Source organism: Colias eurytheme, chromosome 2, assembly GCF_061535395.1.
Source record: "Colias eurytheme isolate Ceu_HAF_F1 chromosome 2, ilColEury1 Martin Lab GWU primary, whole genome shotgun sequence".
Taxonomy (NCBI): domain Eukaryota; kingdom Metazoa; phylum Arthropoda; class Insecta; order Lepidoptera; family Pieridae; genus Colias; species Colias eurytheme.
In genome coordinates this window covers 9,405,602-9,430,419 of record NC_142981.1, presented here as the reverse complement: position 1 = coordinate 9,430,419, position 24,818 = coordinate 9,405,602, and the positions used below count along the sequence as shown (strand labels likewise).

The 24,818-nt window shown below is 34.0% G+C and overlaps 1 protein-coding gene across 1 annotated transcript in view; it reads right to left on the bottom strand.

Moving 5' to 3' along the window:
• LOC149910597 (LIM domain transcription factor LMO4) overlaps window positions 1-24,818 on the bottom strand; it is an 89,244-nt gene that overhangs the window by 9,851 nt on the left and 54,575 nt on the right. The window contains exons 3-4 of the mRNA XM_090115703.1: window positions 23,995-24,153; window positions 23,438-23,609 (exon numbers count right to left, since the gene is read on the bottom strand). Of these exons, the coding sequence (XP_089971829.1) occupies window positions 23,480-23,609; window positions 23,995-24,153 (289 nt within the window). The 3' untranslated portion in view covers window positions 23,438-23,479. The remainder of the gene's footprint in view (window positions 1-23,437; window positions 23,610-23,994; window positions 24,154-24,818) is intronic.

The window sequence follows — 24,818 nt, the reverse complement described above, 5'->3', positions numbered from 1 at the left end:
CGACAAGAGAAACCACTTCCGCGATGAGATGGCGCACTTCCTGTGATTGAGCCGAGCCCGTGATATCCTTTTTTCCTCGCAATAAGCTATTAGTGAATGCTTAAGTGCATGCGCTTTAAGAAGTGCCATAAAATGTGTTCCCCAAATATTTATAGGCTATCATATGCATGGACCAATTTGTCTTAAATTACTTGGACGTATTTTTTATAGCTGACACGTAATACGCTTTCTGAAAGCCTTTTTATCTCAACTGGATATTATCATTACAAAACAGCGGAAAGAAAAAAGGAAACGACACTGCAATACACAAAACACCAACGCAAAATGCAAATTAAGAGCCGGTAATAAAGTCTCTAAAACAACACTTGTCTTAATGTATATTGTCGAGTCTAACAGAGTAGACCATACGAGCCGTAAGCCTAACACAATCGTATATGCAGTTGTCGGCACCAGAAATGAATGTTGTACCACCCCGTGTAATTTCCACTACAACCCGTCCCCATCTCTCTCGCTCAGCTAAGTAATGACTTAGATTCATTCTCAGATAAATAGCAAATTGAATGTGTTGACTGCCACTATCTTGTTTCAAATAAAACTTAATAATTAATATATTAAGTATGGACGTTGAATTATAAATAACATCAGACGAACTCGGAGAAAAGTGCACTTAATGAAACTATAGTCTGTCTATAAGAACTTTTACCACACGTATTTAGAAACGTAAGCTCGTTCCGAAATGGAAAAACAGGTAATTTTGGGTGCAACGAGCATCGTTAAGACTATGTTTTAAAACTAATTCCCGCGGGTAATACCGGTTGCTCCGATAACCGGCGAACGTTTACAATGTTTTGGCTGCTCGTATTTTTTGGTTGGTTTTACGGTCGGGAAATATGAAAAGTTTTGAGAGGCTCTCGCGGCGAGGCGTAAAGGCGGTTTACGATGCGTCTTCAAGTTGAATGCGCCACATGTTTGCGTGTAGCGCTGAATTGCTGAATTTCCACGCGGTAAAACCGCATTACACATGCTATGATCTGACCATGAAAATTTTAAACGCTGCAATTCAAACTAAAAGGTTTTCTGTGGCGGCAGTAAAAAGGATAACGTTGAATTTTTTATGGAATTCACTTTTTCTATTTACACGAGCGAACGTTTGTTTACTTTTAAAGGACTTTAATAGGGTCCAGCTGCAAAAATGTTCTCTAAACCGAAACCACATCTTATAAATTCCCGATTAAATTTTGGATACGAGCGCCAATGAACACAAATTCCTAGAGTCGGTCCAATAAAGGACGCCGTGCAGCCGCGTTAGGAGCCCATAAACGAACGTATTATCCATGTAAGGCGGAATAGCCGTTGCACAATTAATTGTTTCATTTTGGGAAACAATTCCCGCTCCTCATTCAATTAAGAGCGGCGAGTGCGGGCAGAGGGAGACGTCGGGGGCTCTCCCGCTCATGAGACGGACGTATTAATAGCGCCTGCAATATTGATATACTCGTATCGTATCCTACCTACCGCCCGAATACGATATTGTTTGTTAGCGAATTCGATTTGTGTCGATCATAAATCTTGCGCCTTATGTGAATTTCGACTTGATTGAATTCGCACGGAGGGACATTTCTTGCCAAACGTAATTTAAAAACATTTATCTATTTGTTTGTTTCATTTCGTAATGAGCGTGTGTGAGGCGAAGTCGACGCGGGACACAATTAGCAAAAACACACAGAATTAAGGTAGACAAATACTGGAAGCGAGACGCACGATGGCATGCTCTCTGAATTTTATATCATGCATTCGTTATTCATTGTGTTTGTCAAGAAAATTACTGCGAACCTTTTAATATAACTTGTAGTCGCTCAAACGGGGCTACAAATTGGAGTTCTTGAACAAGTTCGCAAGTCACGCTTTAACCTTAGCGATTATTAGTACCCGCGTGTCAACTGGCGAACAAATTTAATTTGCCGCTGTATTATGCGGATCATTAAGTGTATTGAGTTATATTAATTAAACAAGTTTTAATTTAAAATAATTGCTGCCGTAATTTATACCCGGGTTGACTTTAATCAAAACAATAATACGAATATGAATAGGGACCTTAATTTCTCAGTTGATTTCGGCCTAGCATAAGCGTGTTTAAAAACATAGAAGAAAAGCTCGATTCATTATTCAAATAAGCAAATTTTAAAGGATCGTAATACATTAGAGTTTTTAATTAATTAAGCTAATGTATGTAATTCAATTAATAAAAAGATACGTGACGTAGCGAGGCTTTCAAATCAGCGTTCTTAGTTGAAGATTCGAGAGCAATCTGTTAGATTGGTTCATTAAGACCTCCATTAGTGGAGTAATGAGTCGCGATGCATGTTGTTGGGACGAGTGCGAGCAAACGAACGAGTTCTCAATGGAAAAAACGCCCGGAAAACGCTCTGTACTTAAATCTTTAGGGTTACGCACGTTTTTTACTGTATAGATATACCCCATTATATTGGGTCCTATTAAAAATAGGACAAAGCTAGTCGTCCGCTAAACGGATGAATAAAATAAATTAGTCGTCCGATTACCGGATGAATAAAATAATTTAATCGTCCGATAACATCTATTTATCTATTGTAGTTAGGTTATCGGGGTTTCTTTAGAGAACTGCCGCACGTATTATAGGTTTTTTGTGGGGGGAGGAGGGGAGAGGAGGGCACACGTTGGTATTTGATTTTTTTTTTGCGCGTCGACGGAGCCCCGCTTCGCGGGGCTCCTATTTCTGTGTAGTTTTTTTTTTAAGAAACCTAACCTAACCTAACGGCTAACCTAACCTAAAACTGATTTTTTTTTTGCGCGTCGACGGAGCCCCGCTTCGCGGGGCTCCTATTTCTGTGTAGTTTTTTTTTTAAGAAACCTAACCTAACCTAACCTAAACTTGTTTTTTTTTGCGCGTTGACGGAGCCCCGCTTCGCGGGGCTCCTATTTCTGTGTAGTTTTTTTTTTAAGAAACCTAACCTAACCTAACCTAAACTTGATTTTTTTTTTGCGCGTCGACGGAGCCCCGCTTCGCGGGGCTCCTATTTCTGTGTAGTTTTTTTTTTAAGAAACCTAACCTAACCTAACCTAACGGCTAACCTAACCTAAACTTGATTTTTTTTTGCGCGTCGACGGAGCCCCGCTTCGCGGGGCTCCTATTTCTGTGTAGTTTTTTTTTAAGAAACCTAACCTAACCTAACCTAACGGCTAACTTAACCTAAACTTGATTTTTTTTTTGCGCGTCGACGGAGCCCCGCTTCGCGGGGCTCCTATTTCTGTGTAGTTTTTTTTTTAAGAAACCTAACCTAACCTAACCTAACGGCTAACCTAACCTAAACTTGATTTTTTTTTGCGCGTCGACGGAGCCCCGCTTCGCGGGGCTCCTATTTCTGTGTAGTTTTTTTTTTTAAGAGACCTAACCTAACCTAACCTAACGGCTAACCTAACCTAAACTTGATTTTTTTTTGCGCGTCGACGGAGCCCCGCTTCGCGGGGCTCCTATTTCTGTGTAGTTTTTTTTAAGAAACCTAACCTAACCTAACCTAACCTAAATCTAACCTAACGAATTAAGGGCGAATATCTCGGCCATTTTTGATTTTAGAGAAAAGTTGTTCCTATAAAACATGCTTATATAAGCGTAATCTTTACGATAAAATAATAATAAATAGGTGTTATAATGACACCAACTCCATCAAAAATTTTCTAAGTCCTGCGCCCCCTTTGCTTTAGTCCAACCCAACTAGCTTTAGTGTTAAAAGGTTATCTATTAATCCGAATAATCGGACGATTAAATTATTTTATTCATCCGGTAATCGGACGATTAAATTATTTTATTCATCCGGTAATCGGACGACTAATTTATTTTATTCATCCGTTTAGCGGACGACTAGACACTTCGTTAAAAATAACTGGCTCATAATATGTTATTAAGTATCTGTAGAAAACGTTGTTGAATATTTTTCGTCTAAATGAATATAGGTTGATTGTTACTTTTTGTCTAAAATAAGTATTCAATGATCGTAGATAAAATTAGCTTCGTACGTTCATAAAATAATGTTTTTAGAAGTAATTAGAAAATATTCTCTAAGCAGTAATGTATATTAGGACTAAATCAAAATAATTTCCTATTCACATTTCTACCACATTCCATAGCATTAAGCAATCTATAGCCACACAAGCGTCACGGCAGTCCGTGTATAAAGCGCCTGACGTTTAAGACCAAAATTAGCTGCAGCTTGGAAGATTCCGAGTATGAATGCAGGTCGGGTGCTGTCCATTAGCCTAATTGGAGAAGCGGGTTGTGGTGCCACCTCCTCTTTGTTATCGTCGTGCTATTCGACTGGATAGGAAACGAATAACGCAGTGGATTCGCTTGTTTAATTTTATAACGGTTTGGTGTGGTATATGGGATTTTTTATATAAATTAGCTATGTACGTTTAGGGTTATACCGTTTGAAATATGTTTTTTATCAACCGAGCTTATTAGGAATGCTTTTTGTAATTAATTATAAAATGTGCGTAAAATAAAATTAGGTCATCTCTCTCGTCGCATTATCTTTTATGCAAAGTTAATTCAAAAAATAGGAATTTAATTTTATTATTATTTATAAATCTATTCCCGTTTTTGGCCACATTTATTACGTAACAAATTTTGAATTAAATATATAAAAGCTTCACGAAATATCAAAAGTCGAAAAATGAAAAATTGTTGTATTTTTTTAAATTAATAGGTACGCCAATCTCTTTAGTTAAACCTACAAAAAGTATAAAACGAGCCAATCACTTCATTAATATTTCATATATTCTTTTTCGCCGCAGTGCTGCGAATTTTATAAGGAAATAGGTCGCAGATTGTAGGCGGTAACAGCAACTACATATTTTATATCGCAAAGTGGTAGCGGGCTGGAAGCAGGCATCTTCAATACTTTGGTCGCACTGAAAGTTCTCCAACGCTGTTTTTTATTGCGCGAAATTTAAATGCATTTTTGATGTAAGGAGATGACATGCGGACGTCCGCCCTGCGCCCCTCGGCTACGTCCTATAATTTTCCAAGTTGGACTTCACTACGGTATTAAGAGTTGATTGCTTCAAGAAACTTGAGACATTTTGGCGTATTCTTTAAGATTCCCAGGATGCTGCGGTGCGATGTTCGTCTTTGTTGTACATAATACAGTAAGCAATAATTTGGAAATTTTTCAATTTTGTTTGGACCTTACTGCGTGTTTGTTTAATGAATATTTTTATGAATTTCCGAGGGAGCTTTTCTAAGGCTGATTAAAATATTTAAGGAAGAGAACTTTTAGTATAAATATCGATTTATTTAAAGAAATAGAACGGTATATTTGTAATTAAAGAGAAGTATTGAGTTGGGCCTGTGACACGACAATACGTTTAGAGGCAGGTAGCAGCTCCACCACGGATTGACTTCCTCCAATAGTTTTTAGCGCTTGCTAAAAGGATTGCCGTGTTCCATTGATGCTTCTCCGTAGTTTTCCTTGAGTTCTTATTTATGGCCATTTTAATAATAGTGTTTTGTAATGCTTTATGTTTTATATAGAATATTTTTTTATGTATGTGCTTTCATAGTCTGTAAATGGAGTTTTCGTATTCAAGATTTTTCTCCTTTTTAATAAATCCTAAATCAATTATGTAATTAGTATAAATGAGAAGCATTTTTCTATTCGAAAGCTTAAAACGACTTTTTTTTCTAATGCAAAAATAACAAAATATTTGCACTATATTTAATATTATATATATGGAAAGTAAAAATATGCAAGAGGTGTGGGCGGTAAGTTTGCGGTATTTAATACATAGTCGGTAACACTGCGGTAATCGAGCCGTGTAATAATTAGTTCAGCCGCAAGTGATTGTGCGAGGTGATAGCATTGTTTTCGACCAACATTTTTGCATATTTTCAACGCCCGTCGGAAATTAGTGGTCGATGCGTGCATATTTTTCGTTGTCGGGGAAAATGTAATATTATTTTTAAGGCACCTGCCGTTTATAGAGTTAAAATTGTAAAAGTTTGTTTATAACAATACATTAATACGTAATTTGAAATTTCTAATGTTTAACAATTAAACTTGAAAATCAAATGTGTTCCTTATACGTAGTAAATCACAGGAGCAGTGTAATAAAATTCTCCACCGAAATATCGTATCAATTACGAAGTGGCTATGAAATCGACCATAAGCGTATTATTCGACAATTTAACAGAAAATTAAAGTAGAGCCGCAAACCGCGGACGTCATTTCGCTATAGTTTGTCCAATTTATCAGTGCCCAGAGTCGTTGGGAAATAATCGTAATCGAAGCGAGCATTGCGCCGAACAATATGGGCCGATGTCGGCCTCTCTAATTGGCCCTTACCTGGAGCGCACTCGAGAATGATAAAGCCCCCATTAGCTGCCCTATTATTTACCTACTCGTCATTAGCGTAGACTTCATTAGGATAACGAGATAACGGAGCCGAGACTCGAGTGGGGAGCCCGTGCCGTATTTTTGGTGTTTTTGAACGGGATGACAAGACATTTGTGAGAGCTATCGAACGACGGACGCAGGCCAATTATTGCCGGCTTATCCTTGAACGTTAGCGCACTTAAAATGACGAATACTCGAAATTTATGACGCGCGAAACGGCCATAGAGCACCAACGCGCGTGTCATTAAGATTTCGATCGTAACGCCGAAACAGTGTGGTTTCATTGAGCCCACGTTCGACAAAAAACATGCCGAATTTATTGTTAATTATAAAACTCTGGCGGTGAACATTAACTTGGAGATACGATGGCCGATAGCGGCCAGCCTATTTATTTATTATTTAGATATCCGCCGGTGCGGTCACGACTCCATATTGTTTCGCTGTAATGGCATTAATGACCTCGGTTAAAAGTTGAAGTGTTAATTTGATTTAAAATTATGCCCGCGATTACGATCTTTACGTGCAAGTTTTACCCTAAGCTTTAATTACGATCCCTGATGGAATTGCTGTGATATGTTTTACCTTCATATTGCCGTACCTTAAACTGGGCTACGATGTTATGAGTTAATACTTTTTGCAATATTAAAATAAAATAACAAAGCATTTTTTCTAGACGCTTGTTTTTTGTTTAAGCGGGACGATTTGGTGTTACATTTAATATTATACAATATTCATTAAATTTTATTTATAAGCGTGTAAAATTACTTTTCGTTTCCGTGTTTCTAAGAAAATGAATGAATAATAAATAAAAGGCAAAGAAGCTCGTAAAGAAAAACGCTAACTTATAACGATAGTTTAGTAACAAGTTGGAAGTGAAACTTTATGTTATGTTGTCTCACATTAATTATTCTATTACTTGTTTACCAATTCAACGGAGGAAAAATTAATAGTAAATAATTCCACATATTATTTTTTAAACTATATATTTTTATTTTATTTTCGTATATGTTTATTAATTTTTATCGTGGCATCTTATTTAAAATTCGGCTTATTTAGATAACGCAGTATTCGATTTATTCTAGAAAAAACAGATATTATAAAACATGTTTTTTAGGTTAAACCCAAAAATGGTACCTTATCTATATGACTATTTATTTCGTGCAGCATAGTTGATAAATATACGGTTTTAATTAACCACGTAGGGCTAATAGCATAATCAGAATAGTTGAATGTATAAAAAATTAATTACATTAGATATAACGTTATACAGGCTCCATTCTAATTAAGGCAACCTCAAGTAACTGTTACATTTCATTACGTCTAATTACGTACCTAAGATACACTTTATTGGCTTATTTACATTAAAATCGCTAACGGTTTGCATAATTTGTCACTTAAGCTAAATACTTGAGCTATTAAATAGTAGCCGAGATAATAAAATACACTACTATATTAACACGAGTACGGAATACATTACAAAACATAACGTTTTGTTTTTGCATTCATGGGAACTTTATTAAAATTTTATTGAAATCTTGATATACTAATAAGTTTTATTTTAAACAAACAATACTTGAAAAACAACAGAATGTAGATGTCGATATACGAAACATGGTCTGTAAAATATTAAATTTTTAGGTCATATCAAATCAAAAGGGATGGTGTTACCCTTTACATTTTTACCGTACAATCTTCTATGGCTCCTATATGAGCTAAAGCGTATTCATACCACGTATAAATGACAGAGCATATGCAACTTTCTAAGCGGCACAAAACCAAGTAAATAATCACGCGCATTCGAGTTCAAGAGAAAGTTTTAATGTCGTTAATGAATTACATTGAAAATATAATTAATCCATTTGAAGAAACTCATAGAGGTGAGGAGATAAAAATGTTAATTAAGGCTGCAGTCTAGCAAAATTGCGTTTTCAACAAGTTATTTGACAATTTTTTCCCGGCTAATGAAATGATAAACTGAATTTTTTTTTCTTGTTTATCAATTAGTGTTATATACGCAATGCGCGTGAATTTTTTCACATTTATAAAGTTACGTTATGTTACCTTAATCAGGCCTTCAAGATAAGTCTATTTCCCCCAAAGACATTTCGAGCTAAGTTTGTGCACTCACTACGTTGCAACCGATTACAATTTGCACAATCTGATCAGCGCATTATTATCCTTATATAGTCGTTATTAAAAACTGCTGAACACAATTGCCGAAAAACTTATGATTTTCTTAATTAGAACGTTATAAATTCATTAAATTTCCCATTTTTTGCCTTACAAAATCTATTGATAAATACTGCTAAAAGTTATTTTTTCCATTAATTTATTCGAGTTGGTTGAAGACCAATGAGTATTAATCCTTTAAAAAAATTTTTTTTTTAATTTTGATAATTCCTTAAATATTAAAAAAATATTTAAAATAATTAGGAAAAATCCTAGCGAATTTCTTTAGTCGCGCTCCTTGGGCCGGAGCGTTCTGACGTGTGCTCTACGCTCGATTTTCCTTCATACCGAAGTGAAAGTTGCTCTACTTCATTAAATTTAATATTTTTGTTAATTGATTATTTTTATCTTAGTTTTGTGCAAATATTCGTATTTTTAAACATTTGATTTCGATATGGAAAATAAACGAAAAAAATACGCGTGTAACTAGTTACTAGAAAAAAGATTATCTTCGAACATAAAGTTAATGAAACCAAATAGATTGCAAAGGTGATTGGCAACAATTTCTTTATTTTACGGGGTGTCAGTAAAGGGTAAATGTATATTTCTTTAAAACTAAAGTAAGCTCATAAATTTTCTTATAATATAATTTTTTTGAAGTTCCAAAAATGTTTATTTTTCGTTTGAAAAATACGAAATATAATATAAACTTGTATTGAGAACTTGAACTTCCCAAGTTCATCCGGGGAAATCCCCATACGGGGAAAATGATTTGTTTACTCCTAAATTGATCCGAGGTGTTTTAATTTTTTCTTCTAGTCATTTTCAACGTAGCGGCATGTTGTTTGATTATTAATTTTGTAACTTAAATACAGGATGTTGGTTTTATATTCTGATCTTACAGACGCGCTGACAAATTTAGTCCGCCATTTCTAGTTTAGTCTACCAACTCTAAGTACCAATATTAAAACGAATGGATTATCATCACATCATCAAAACTCAGATGTAATGGAAGATCACAATAACATAGAAAATTCAGTGGGTGTTGAGAACTAAACAAACAGAAGTAACAGAGACGCGAAGAATAAAAAAAGAGGACGAAAACGATAATTCGTTGATGCTTTCCCTTTTCGACGTATTGTTAGAGTACATCACCAATCTGCAAAAAACAAAACTGATGATTCCCAATTGCTGATTAAAAATGAAAAACAAATAATCGACAACAGTGGTGAAAATTTGCTGATCACAATGAAACATCCTTCAGTGGTAGCAGATTTACTCATTTCAAATGTATCGGTGAACAGCGTAAAGGAGAGGAGGACAGGAAAACATTATGAATGTGGATGGTGGATTGTATACAGGTTGTAATCGATAAGTATGTGCAGGCGATTATGACGTTATTATTGCAGGTATCAAAAAACTTAAAACTGATATCGAAATTACTTTACCTAATAAGCAAAATGACAATAATAACTTTTTAAAAGTATAACGAGAAATATCTAAAAAATTTACTTTATACACTCCCATATCAAAAAGGGAAAATGGGACTAGTAGAAGTTAAATGTCTAATTCCGGCAAAAGACATGAATGCGGAAGATGCGGTTAAAAAAAATTAAATATTTGAAATACAATGCAAAAAAAAACACTTTTGTCATAGATAAGAATCATGACTATTTTTTCTAAATTCAGGGACAACTAAACGTTGCAGAAGCAGAAGTCTGCTTATTTGCTGTTTGGACTGGAGTGAATCATTCGTTAAAAATAGAATATATAAAAAAGTATGTAACGTTTAGGCAAAATAAAATGATGGACCATTATCAAGATTTTACATAAATTGCCTACTGTCAGAATTGATTGATTCGAGACTTCAGCATTCGATGCCCATCAAGGACCCATCCTATATCATTCAAGCGATTGAAAAAAAAGAGATAAATCCAGTGCAACCGATAAAGCATCAGAATGCTAGCAAAAGATTTATTAGGTTTATCAATATAAATCTATATATTACACATAATATAATAAATCTGTAGAAGACGCGAAGACTGACATCCGCGCGGACGGAGTCGCGGTCGGAAGCTAGTCAGAAATAAATATTTTTTGTTTTCATTTAACACAAACATTACATTTTTTTTATTATATACAAAATTTGTTTATCCGTTTTATTAGTTAAACTGAACAACTTTCACTAAGAAACTTAGGTCGAAAAAAATGTATAGAGTTCTGCATTTTGTATGGAAAGCTTATTTTTTTTATATTTCGTCCAAATTTCTTTGTAAAAGTTGATCAGTTATATAAACATGAAGTTGAAGATATCAATAGAAAGTATTCGCAAATTTTGTGTACTGATAAAAAAAAATCACCCGGTGTAATTTTCACGAAAATTGTTTCAAATTGTCATTTTTGGTACTTATTACGAATATTAAATTATGCATACGAATGATTTAATTTTTAAAAATTAAGTGGAGCAACTTTCCCTTAGTACATTTGTATTATTTACATATAGGATGACAGGATGCATTTGCTTGCACTACTAGACCAAGCCCTTAAGAGAAAAATGATGTAAAAAATAGTACAAGTAATGAGGCTCGGAGGGCGGAGTGACTTACGAGTGTCGGTTGTAACCGTCGCATTAATTAGCATTCCGCTAATGAGGAGTTATGGCGCTCTAATGAGATCACTTCAATCAGACGTATTTATTAGCCCCGACAATTATTGACGTGCATTTGTTGCTGGGACATTCTGGAGTTGCTATTTTATTAATTTATATCTTATTGGACGTTTTCAACATTCCTTGTGTTATTGATCCATTTATAGACGTCTTTTCGTTCGAAATGTATATAAAGATAAATAAGGAGTTTATATTAAAGCTTAAACAAAATACAGCATAAATAAATTATAGCAAGCTGTACTTGTAAGTAAAAATACAACTCGAGTCGAACTTCATTTTTCAAAGTACTACGGATAAGTGTGAACCGCTGTTACAAAACCGCGCAAAACAAAAGCGTCTCCACTGGAGGGGCCGTAAAAAGACGTTAATAATATTCGTCAAAGCACTCTGGTTACATTAAATCAATTTGCCCTTTCCGCGCGGTAAGTAGCGAACGGTGTAATTGATAAGTTGAAACCCTTGTAGCGCGGAGGCTACACTGCTGCTACGAGGCGCGGCGCTCACATGTGTGTACCGACTATTCGGATGTTCCCCCGAATTATGTGTACTATTTCTTTATTTGATTAGTTGTATTGCGTAATAAGTTGAATTAACTGAATAACGGTCTGACTTCTGCCATTATTATTGATATTTCTATAGTTGATGCTAAGGAAATTTGCTACGAGAATGACGTGAAAGGATTTTTTTGTAGAATTGTTTTGGTAAATTTTAAATTAAAACCTATTTTTTTTAATATTTGTTTTATCATAGTATTTTTATGTGTATATAATATAATAGAGCGTAATTTCCTAATTTTTTAAGATAAACATTTTTATCATGAAAAATATGCATTATAAATGTTTATTCTTCCAAGATAAAGTAAATAAAGATAAAAAGAATTTTATTAATGATTTATGTAAATGTGATATTTTATAAAAAGGAAAAAAAAAATAAAATAACAAATTTAAAAGAAAATAATTTAATTGATTGAACAAAGTTGAAAATTTTCCATCCTCTGATCAGATAACACAAAAAAAAAACACATTACATAATCTGATATTTTCCTGTATACGAGGAATTTTAAGAGCATAGTATTTCTATGGGTACCTATATCTGTTTGAAAGTAGAATGGGTTTAAAAGTGAAAGCAACCAGAGACAATCTTATACAACCACAATCAATTCATTTATCTTTAATTTGTATATGTAATTAATCATTAGAGTGTACTTAATGAGGCTCACCTACATATCAATGTAAGATTTATTATACTATGCTATGCGTGTTGTAATCAAAATAAGAGTTATTGAGATAAGACCTTATTGATACGAATTTGAGTGAAATATATCGTATAGTTTATTTATTTCTTAATTCTTAATATTTAACTAAATCTACACTAATATTATAAAACTGAAGAGTTTGTTTGTGTGAACGCGCTAATCTCATCAACTACTGGTCCGATTTGAAAAATTATTTCGGTGTTAAATAGCCCATATATCTAGGAAGGCTATCATCACGGAGCGGAGGAGCAGAGCAACGCGGGTAAAACCATGTGGCATGGCTAGTAATATTATATTTACGTTCAGAAATAAATTTATAGGTACATGATTTAGTACTAGATTTATTCATTAGCAAGACCCTTCAATCAGACGGTGTATGGACTGTAACCAAACTAAATTTTCTAAACCTTACGTTGAATATAACTTAATTAACGATTTAGTTCTAAATTAGCATTTAAATTTATAAAATAAAAAATTCACTTGGCTACAAATTTTAATTAGAGCTTTCCAGTACATTATATTCAAGTATTGCGTAGGTACGTAAAAGCACTTGCCCAGTTTCTTGAAAACTTTAACTAAATATAATTGCTGTAGTCAAAGTATTTATATAACAAATAAAATACATTTTATCAAAACTTTCTAAATTATAAGTATTTCATTATTGAAAAACTCTTCTTATAACTCTTTGAATATAATTTGACATTTCGTATATTTAATAGGATCCAAATAACTTATAGAATACTTTTATTTTAAAGAAACAATAGTGTGGTCATCTCCTACAAAAATAAATAATCCGTATTATTATTTAATTTTACAACTGCAACTAAAAAAATAAAGCAGTAATAATTTATTAATCTTGAGGATTAACATCGTTTCCAACTTATTTTATTGTTTCATAGTTTTACAATAATAAAAATATTTACAATTACTATTATTATTTATTCATTTCCGAGCAGCTTTTTACCCTCCCCTTTACTATTTTAAAACATTACTTTGCGAATTAGCGAAATGAGCCTTAAACCAGCAACATCAAGGTATGATTTATTAATATTCAATTTCCAAATCGGACAAGGACATGTATAAAGGGAGGATAAAGGAGTGCAGTGGAACAGATCGCGCGACAATATCCTAATTCAGTCGCGCGAATGTAATCCATTAGTGCCCCCTCCTCAGGGCCTCCCTTTCCGCGGCGGTCTGTCATTCATAAACCTCCATATCATTTGTATTGGCACATGTTTCATATAACTAATGGACGGGGACACATTAAATACAGACATCTGCTTATTGCAATCAACAATATCGATATAAAAATCTGAATGTATTTGACTGCGTGTAAATCAACGTTTTATGTAGAGAGTGCTGATTGGTGAATTGGTTAACAAATCGTGCTGTTTTTGTCTTTAAAGTATTGATTTTTTTATTTTGCTAGTAAAAAAATACGTATGATATGTGTGGCTTATCTAAAATAGATCCGACTCATATATTATTTAGACCGAATTATGCAATTTTTTTTCCTAAAAATATATTTTACCTATTTAAATAGCTGTATCAACATACACTGTAATCATATTATCCGATTTGTATTTAAGATAGACTTAATTAAAATTTCCTATGGCGATTACTTTCAATTAAAACTTTTTACATAAAGTTTTCATAAGAATGTTCTAGAGTGGTAATGAATAGCGTCTATTGTAATTAGCGAGTGACCTCGACAATTGTAAGATTATCTTGCCAATTATTGTGAGCGGAACACGATCTTTAAATTATCTTAATTGATCTCGGTATGTCGACGAGCTTATTTAATAAATGTGTAGACATTTTCACGATTATTCACGTTGCGTTAGCGGGAACTTGTTTTTAAACAATGTTTGAATAGTCGACGACTTTAATTAAAACAAAAACCGATCTATGTGTTCTCCGTAACTTTAGTTGAGCATAATATAATACGCCTTTAACGTCGCTTCGAGCATTTTAATGGGAAGCGTTGATCAAGATTTTATTAATGAGTATGTGCAAATTAAATGAGCATAACTTATGGATGTAATAGCGAATACTTCAAAGAGTCGTGAAGATTTTTTGCTTTCATTTAGGAGTAGAAAAAATCTCTGTATAAAATAAGTTACTTTATCGCTTTTGTTTTTGTAAGATTTGTGGTATTGATCGTGATAATAACCAGTGATTGTAACATCACTTACGGTAACAACCTAAGCGCAAAATGTGAAAGTTTAATTATTATATAATTTAAATGGTTTTAATATGAGTGTTAACGATGTGAAATTAATGTAAACACGACCGTTGGGGCCGGAGACCGCATAGAGGCGGCTGGTACGTTAATTAATTAATAAATAAGCCCCGTGAATAATGGCCCTTGTGACAGGCGAAACTTTGTACTTATTATAGATTTTTAATTATTTCTTGTTCCAGTTAGAATTTTTTATATTTATGTAGTAGTCTTTTTTATACACATTTCTATGTTACAACTACACGCACAGTATTAAAAGATTAAAAAGCTCATACTTATATTGATCTTTTTTTACATTAACTTTTTAATATTACTCCTCCATTAACTGATAAAATATTCACCAAAACCTCAATAGTAAATAGTAATGAATATTCACTCAACGTAATAAAAAGAACGCTTTGATAGTATTTACAATTAATTTTATTAACACGAAATGTATTACTTAACTTTCCATTCGGATGTTTGCCCTTCGCAGAGCTTTAATACACTCCACCTATCTACACAGACCCCAGCAGATAACGTTTTCAGAAAAATTAAAGAAAGTAATCAGCGGAATTACGTCGGCTACTAAAATATGTATTTGTCATAAAAGTATGAGCCGACTTCTGAATAAATATTCATTATGACGGTTCGCGTAACGTTTTAGTGGAATTAAATGCTATTATCAGATACGATGCGATGCTCTCCGCCGAATCAATCAAGTACATTTGTTGTTTCGAGACGCATCAATATGTATTCATGATTAATAGCTTTTACATTAACTCCTGATTGTTATCGATCGCTTTCTTTTTCGTATATGCATTAGGGATTCTTGCTCATCTTATATGTACCTAGTTATGGCATTCCGTTGATGACCCCTGCAATTCAAATGCACATTTTTTGTTATATTTAAAATATAGCGTATAACGCGACACAAAAGTAAATAAAACAAAAGCTTAACATCCACAAATACGACTCGGCTCTTTAAAAAATCTGTAGGTTTTTATTTCTTTGTAACTTACGATAAAAGGCCTCATTGTATGCGAGTTAACCACGCTTAAAAACTTGAGTTATTACTTTTTAAAATCAATGATATATAGTTGTGGCCGATTCAATTGAAAAGCCGGTATTTATGGCGTATAAGAAAAGCATTTAGCAAAAACCGGTGTAATTTGTCGAAGACGTCGCTCAATATGTATGAGTTGTAAACAGTAGTAGGGGCCTTCATCCGACTGAAAGCTTTCATTCGACACTAATTAATTACTCAACTCGGTTTCAATTAAATTAACCCGAGAACGGGCATCGACACGCAATGAATCGATTGCGGGCTACGATTGAGATCGTTAATGTCGATCAATTTTCCTTGTTAGCGATCGATAAAGTTATTAGGCTCGCAATGCTATATTGCTATTCATAGAAATACCGATGTTTATTCTTTGAAAGCTTGCAATTAAAATCTCGAACTAACTACTTGTAATTGCCACTTTGAAACAGGCATCGACTATATAACCACTTAATTAATTTATTAACCTTAACGATAATTTAAGCCGAGCAAAATAGCAAAGAGGTGCTTTAAATATGTAGCACTAAAATTAGATTGCCCCTCAAACTTTAACAGAGTTTTGGTCGATACCCAGTGGAGAGGGACGTTTTAATTACGGCGTTTAAGTAAAAGCGCCGCATCTAGCTAGGTGCATTACAGAGATTCAAACCACCAAAAGCCTCCCACTTAGCTAATGAAACATGTTCACGTATAGTGTTCGAGCGTCGTCGCAGAGAGGCCTTCCGAGCATTGTGAAGGGAACGCGATTCGGCGACTCGAGTCCGCAAATCCTCATTTACTTGCATTATTTTAATGGAGCCATTGTGGCCGGATGTCCTTTGTCGCGTGCAGCGGATCCGGCGCACCGGGCTGTGGGAAATGTGCCGGTGCATAGTGCATAAGTGCATCACTGGCCTGGTTCGGCCGGCCGGTTCCGATGTCGGCATAAAGCGCTCCAAATTTAGGGATTCAATGGCTTCCTCGATCCGCGTATCAAAGAGTGAAATGTAGGTTTATTGTAGTCGTAATGACAGAATAGACGCGTCCGGAAACGTATCCATTAAATTAATTGAGTGGAGCGCAGTCGTTCGGGACCGCGGAGTCCGTGGAGGGATCTCGGTCTTCTAATGGCTCGGCTTCCCTAATAAGCTAAGAGGTTGTCTTACTCGTATAAAAATGCAATCGCCGGGCCTCCGCTCCGCTGGCGACGTCGTACAAACTTTTCAAATTTTCCACCAACGCTGCGGTATTAATTTTAAATTAGAGGCGGAGACGTAAATTGTGCCCACATGTGAACGATTGGCGATGATTAAAGTTCTTGAGTTTTTAACTTTTAATAATTATATTTTCTTTCAGTGATTTAATTTCATCTCAGGATATTTTTTTTCCTTTTCGGTATTTATTTTCTTCCTATTTCGTATTCCAGATATTAAATTTCGTTCTGTTTTGAAGCTGGGTAACATAGATTCAGAAATATAATCTTGAAAATATTTACATTTTTCTAAGCAAGCTCGTAGATTGTGAACTTTTATGGATCATATGACGTAATTATACCTAATTATAGCCCCACACAAACATAATCAATGCAATAAAAAGCAGTTCCTATTCGTTACTAAAACGTTCAATCAATTTTAATCATAGGCGATTGCTTTAAAAATACAATAATGAGTATAATGCGACCTTCCTGTCAGTGGATTGATTAATTTCTAAGCCAACCAGCATCGCAATAACTAAACCAGACACGGAGTGGAGCCCAATGAATAAATTAAACACTAATTTCTTGACATACTTTGTTTGAAGCGGATTACCTTGCCCGTAATGCAATTTATAAAGTTTATACTTTGATACTTTAGGTGGATATATTTAATAATTATTCGTCTATGATTTGTATCGCCATCTAGTTAAGAGTATTGTTGTATAGGATTTTTTAATAACTACGAGTAGTACGAATATAACGTTCGATTAGCGGTTATGGATTCTTATAAATTATATTATATTTATATTTATTTACATTAATTTATCAATTTGATAAAACTCCGTGTGTTAAACTACAAGCGTTATTCAAGCAAGAGAGAAATCAGGTAAAGTCACATTATATGAACATTCCTATTTCACAGATATTTTTTCTTCGCCAGACATTCAACCTAACATTTAGAGAAGAAGAAAGATGTTAAAAATATAGAAATCTTATTTCAAAGTATGTTTAAATTAAATTGAAATACGCAAACATCCCCGTTTTCATTAAACTTACTAATTCTAAGAATAAATTGTTCACAGATCTCGGTAATGGATCAGCCACGGCAAACACTGATTCTGTTTACAACCGCATTTAACTGGAAACTGGTAATTAGTATGAAAATGATTAAGGCGAGAGTAGATCATTAGCGGCACGCAACGGTAGCGGGTTCGATGCCCGGCCCGATCTCACGAAGGGCGTCGGTTTCAACAAAAACTTTGTACCTACTTTTAATTAGTTTTCTTACGACATTTTATTTAGAAGACAAAACAGTAATAGCGCTCTTTTAGTAATTCAGATTTCGTGATGAATTATTTAAATTATTGTTCTGACATTAAAGACACGCCATCGCTAGAGGGTAACATTCAGTTTGAAATAAGGACTGCAATTAGATGCAGTATAATCGCATTACGTTATAAAAATAAACATTATACATTGTAATCATTATTTGCACGTTAATTGCATATAACGAAGAAGCTGCGCAAACAACAGATCGGATTTTATTCGTCTAAGCACCAATATTCGAAGCGAGTAAGAACTTTAATAATTAAAGCGAGTTAAACACGTAGTTAGGTACTTGAGCGCACTCACTTAGCCTTTGACTGAAGATCACCTGTCCAGCGCACAGATCAGAGGGACAGAGTTAGCCCCGAGCTATGCCCTTTGTGAAAAGATTCCCAAAGCGACTTTGATGTCGAGCCCAGCGGGTAATTTGGAAAAACGTTATTTAATTACCTTTCGACAAGTCCGAGTTATCGCGTTACAAAGCCGGAACGGTCAAGTCTTTGAGCATTCATTTTTACACCAGCCAAAGGTGCTGTCATGTCCAGCTGTTTGCCAATTAACTACGCGCTTTGACCACTACGTACAAAGTAATAGTTGGCTCCCGCTCATTACCGCGCACTCCCTTTATGGGGATATTAACATAACTAATTGCTTCTTGTTGATCATAACTTTTTCATGCTGAATTATTTGAAGAGCAATTAGACGGCAAAAACGGATGATGCATTTATCGCATTGTTTAAAATTGTCATAGTCAATTAAAAGGACATTTTTTCGAGACCAAAACGGGCCTGCAATGCAAATGCAACAATATCTTAAATATCTGAGCAACATTCAAGTAAATTGAATGGACAATAGTTTTATTAGTTACAAAATAAGTTACCAAAATAAGTTGAGAGTACTTAAACTTTGGAATTGGTTAACAGTGCATTTTGAGCGCCGTAAGCAAGCAGTGTGGGGTGGCGCCCGCGGCGGTTGGCCACTGGTCGCCTCCGAGATAATTAACTCTATGAACTATCCGAGAAGCACGCCAATTAGAAATTCGCTTTAGAGCCTTAATAAATATCATTAGTCAACTATACTAAAGAAATTGATCAGGTTTGATAATTCTATTTTTCTAGCTTCAGGGATCATGCCATCCAGAGTTTAAAGGGATGAAAAAAAACGCAAAGTTTTTGTGAAATTTCCGCCACTTCCATCTATCGAACAAATTTTTGAGAAAAAAAATAATTACCCAAAAATAAACATAAAAATGGTCATAATAATTTAAACAACGTATTTAAACATTCGAAATTCGTCTTATCGTAACATCTTGCCTAGTTTTTGATGTATAAAATAAATATGCTACGTTACACAATCAGCAAAAATAGTCATATGGACTATAAATCACCTAAAGTTAGTTTTATAGCGCATTAATTTAATTAATGGACAAGATTGCAAGAATTCAATATCACGCATCAGGTTATACGAAAATAAATCAATCAAATCTTTATATATTTGATATTGAGTGGGCAATTGTATATTTAGCGTTCCATAAATATATTTTTTAAAGGACAAACGATGTTCCTCAGTAATAAATTTGTTTAACTAGATATAATCCGATTATATTCAACACTAGCTGTGCCCGCGAATTTATCCGCGTAGCTCCGCTCCTGTTGGTCTTAGCGTGATGTTATATAGCATATAACCTTCCTCGATAAATGGGCTATTTAATATTAAAGGAATTTTTCAAATCGGACTAGTAGTTCCTGAGATTAACGCGTTCAAACAAATAAACTCTTAAGCTTTATAATATTAGTAAAGATTAAATTCACACACAAGCTTAATAATAATTATGAAGTTTAAAATAAGCGATGCAGATGGTATTCCAACTTTGTGGGATTCGCTCGAGTGAATAGCTCATATAAACAAAGCTAGACTCATCCGCTGTTCAATGAACAGGCTAATATCGTGTCTTCGCCACTTCTTTGTGGTTCATAATTTATAATTGAATTTGTACTTTGGTAATGAGCCTTTCTAACTGCATGTGCAAGGTGGAATAAAGGATTTCGCAATTTTAATTTTATATATTTAAATGTATACGTAATAATTTTTGTTATTTGTTCAAGATTAATAAAATTAAGTTTTACTTGCATTTAATGTAATTATTATAATTATTCTCATAGATTAAAATAAACATATAATATGTTATAAATTATTCGTTTATGTAAATTATTAATCATACACTAATTTTATACAGTTTTACTTACAACATTTGTTTGTATAATTACGAAATTAAAGATATTTACGAAAATATATTAAGCAAAATGATTTTGAATATTACCACATTATCTTTAATATACTTACAACATAATAAATAATTTAATTTAATTTCAGAACATCCAATTTTTATAAAGTTCTGTTTATTCACACTTTTAAGTCCTCCAGAGATGACATGCATTTTGTTTTTGTTATGCAAATAAAATAGCTTACCAAGTGGCTGCGGTAAAAGCTTCTTTTCAACGACAATATGGAACCAGCGACGAAATATTAACTTTGGTGAACATATAACTTATATTTATATATTAATACGCAGTGGGTGTTTTTGTATGTATGTTAGAGTTTATCGTGAAAGTGTTGTGTTGATACGGGTGGATTTGTTTTTGTATTACGCTTTGTAAAGGAATCGCGATATGTATTGGATGAAGTAGTCGAGAGTAAGATGGTCTTATCTGAGTAAGCTCCAAGCCAATGATAATTGGCAAGAGACCGCTCAGGGGCCTTAGACAAAGTAACAATTAAAAAACGATAACGAAGTTAGAAAAGGAAAAATGTATGGGATTGACATTAGATAGACCACGTGATCTAACGCGGCGTATGTCAATCCCATACATTTTTGCCTTTTCTAACTTCGTTATCGTTTTTTAATTGTTACTTTGTCTTTGGCCCCAGTACCGGGAAGGTGGAGTTCTCGTCTCGGCGGCCAAGACCCACTTCGGGGTTTCAGCGCCACAGGAGTAAGTAAGTAAGTTTGTAAAAGTTACAAAAACTTAAAGATAAATTAATATTTCAAAACATTTTAATAATGAAAAGATTATTAATGAATATCAATTAGTTAAAGTATACACGAGGACACGACATAAAACTGTCACAGATTCAAATGAATGCAATCTAACTCAGGTAACAGACGATCAATATTAATTATTTCTTAACGTAAACTTTGAGTCACGACTTAAGCGCTAATTAATTAAATAAAGGTCAGAGCGTGTTTCTACATTTCACGCGATCATTAGTTGAGATGTTTAAAAGGAAAAGGGTAACCTTAACGAGTGTTTATTTATAGAGAATATAAGATGTACCGTGTTTTATTGTTTCTTATCTTCGTATCGGCTTCCTCGTCATAAGAGGTGTTTCTAGGCTGCTTCATCTGTTCGAAATTATATCACGATCTAATTTTGATTGCGAGAGTGATCCTTGCATCCTTGGCTTTCATTAACACGCTTATATTTTTAATATAATAATGTATTACATGTTGTTTCGCAATAGCAACAATAAATTTGCAATTGATATATGCAAAATAAATAATCTTGAAACTAGACTTATTAGAATAACGATTTTTGAAAGAAATGTTTTTAGATTAATTGAATGTAATAACAAACAAATCAACTTTTTTTTTTTTATTTTTTGTATAATTATATTTGCATATTGAACAGCATGTTATTTTAAGTTAGCTGATTTAATATTTATTATTTAGTTAGCAGTAGTATTACTAAAATATAAAACGTAAAATATAAAATAAGTTACGCATACGCGTTGGCGTACTAATAAAGCTTGACTTATTGCCTATTAACTACATATAATTAGTGTGCACTTAAAATAAATAAATAAAAATATTCGTTTATTATAGATTATTTTCTCTTAAGAAAGAGTTTGATTTAAGATAAGATCTTTTAATATTACTCCGTAATTAATAATTATTTTCAATACATAGATAAATACGATGATCAAATTCAATACCCATAGTTTAGTCAACACAATTAATTAAAGAGGGTCCAAATTAACGGGCTACCATTCTGCATAACCAAGCTTTACAAACCGTGAATACAATTGATATAATTAATATAGAATATAGTATAATGTACGTTCAATCGTGGCCTATTTCAATTTATAGACGGGACGATAATTGCGTCGCAAATTGCCCATTTAGCAATGACAACCGAGTAGGTGTCAGCATTAAGAATTCTAACAGACGAACGGCAAGTTGTGAACGGCAGAGGCTACTTCAGCCGTCGCAACCTGTCGACGGCAGTCGTCGAAGCATTGACGACAGCAGTTAATACGTCGACGGCTGCCGTCGACAGGTGGCGACGCTTGCAGTTTGACGTCGACGGCAAACTGCAAGCGTTTGACGTTTGGCGGCATCCGTTTTTGCGCGTCGACGGCAGCCGTCGACATATTCACTGCTGCCGTCGACGTGCCGACGACTGTCATCGACATGTGGCGACGGCTGAAGTATCTCCTGTCGTTCACAACTTGCCGTTCGTCTGTAACAACTCTAAGATATAACAAATAGAAATAAACCATGACTTATTATGAACCTCGTTTTCGAATAGAAAGTTGTGAAAGGTCTAAGATTTATAACAAAGGGAAGGCAGATAAGACGGAAAATATTAGAAGTGTATAATTTATTGATATAATAGCCTAAATAGCTGGTTGCGTAAACAGAATTCGATTATCGACTGTAATGGCTTGGTGGTAGATAGAAGTGATTTAAAACTTTATATCTTGACAAGGTGATTTTGCTGCAGTACCTAATTTATAGATAATTTTGTCAAGTGATATCTTGGTGTCTCCAGGTGTTAGCTGTATCTGAAGTTTGCATAATCAAAACAAAAATATGAAAGCCCTATACCTAGTCTATAGTATCTACAAATTACAATAAACAAAATAATTGAGTATACTTTCAGAAAATATAGTATGTAGTTCTTTTAAAGATATGTATGTACCCACAAACATTCAAGCATCTTCACAAAGTCTTTTCAATGTGAAGCATAAAATATATGAAAGTTTGTATTTTTAATATGGAAATGTATATCGTAAAAAATATCTTGTATAAAATGTATGTATGTAGTAAATAATGTACATAAAGCATACCTCTTCAAAGTCCCTGTGCGAGTGTTGCGCAGGCGCGGGCGCTCATTCCCGCGACCGCCGCGGGCGGCCCACCTTGCCTTTGCGCACGGGCGCGCCGGGCGCGGCGTTCGCGCTCTTCATTAGCTTCTGCCAGTCTTGCTCGCACACTAGGGACCCGGCTAGCATGTAGTACCTAGGTACAGGAAATATTATGTGGGTTTAACTATTGAAGCAAACTTTTTTTCTTAGCTGAAGATTTTGGTAGCAGTCAGCAGACTAGGAAACTAGTCTGGCAATTGGAATTTGTGTGTTTGTAGTCAGAGTTGGTGTATCGATTTAATATAGTATTTACATTGTTTTGTGGGCAGTGGAAAAAAACGTTTTAAGTTAATATGTAGGTACTGTACAAGTCTATTGCTTTTTTATAAAACATACAACTTTAATCTCGAAATATGGAAAATTTCAAAATTGAAGTATCAAATGAATGTCAACCTTTTTCATTCCTTATTTTATATGTATAGTACCTACCTACTGTATACCTAAACGTCTACTTTATGAAGTATATAGTTTCAACATACCTATCACCCTGCATAAGGTGTGACCCGCATTTGGAACACGCGAAGCACTTTATGTGGAAGACGTGTAGAGGCTGCTGCGGCGCGTTCGTCCGCATCACGAACTCGCTCGCGGGGATCGCCTGCCCGCACGCTGCGCACGCGCCGCCCGTACCGAACATTCTGGAACAAGGAACATTGTATTGACGTTACATCGTTTAAGGTACTCTAAATCTGTGGTTATAGTAAAATGGAATTTTTGAATGTATAGGGAAATAAAATAACCTTTGTTTACAGATATTTTAGAAGATTTTTTATTTGAGAAGCGACAAATTATGGGATGGTTGTGCTTTTTATTTAGGTACTTATTAATTATTTTACACGATAAACATGCTATAAATACTAATGAAAGTTATTTTTATTTATTTTTCAGAACGAAAATATATAGTTCAAAATTAAAGCTCATCCCTATACAATATTCAGTCCAGTACCAGTCAGGAAAGTATGTACTTAAATAAAATATTGTTTATTGCTAAGTAATTATTAATAAGTAAATACTATAAATAATGTTAAACAATTAGATTGATTTTAGTCTTGATATTGAGGTCTTTGGCAAGTTTAAAACCTGTATGTAAATGCTATGAAAATTATTAAATCACGTGTAATAATTTAGCCAATTTGTCTTTAAACGGTCCGTAATTATTAATAAGTAAATACTATAAATAATGTTAAACAATTAGATTGATTCTAGTCTTGATATTGAGGTCTTTGAAAAGTTTAAAACCTGTATGTAAATGCTATGAAAATTATTATTAAATCACGTGTAATAATTTAGCCAATTTGTCTTT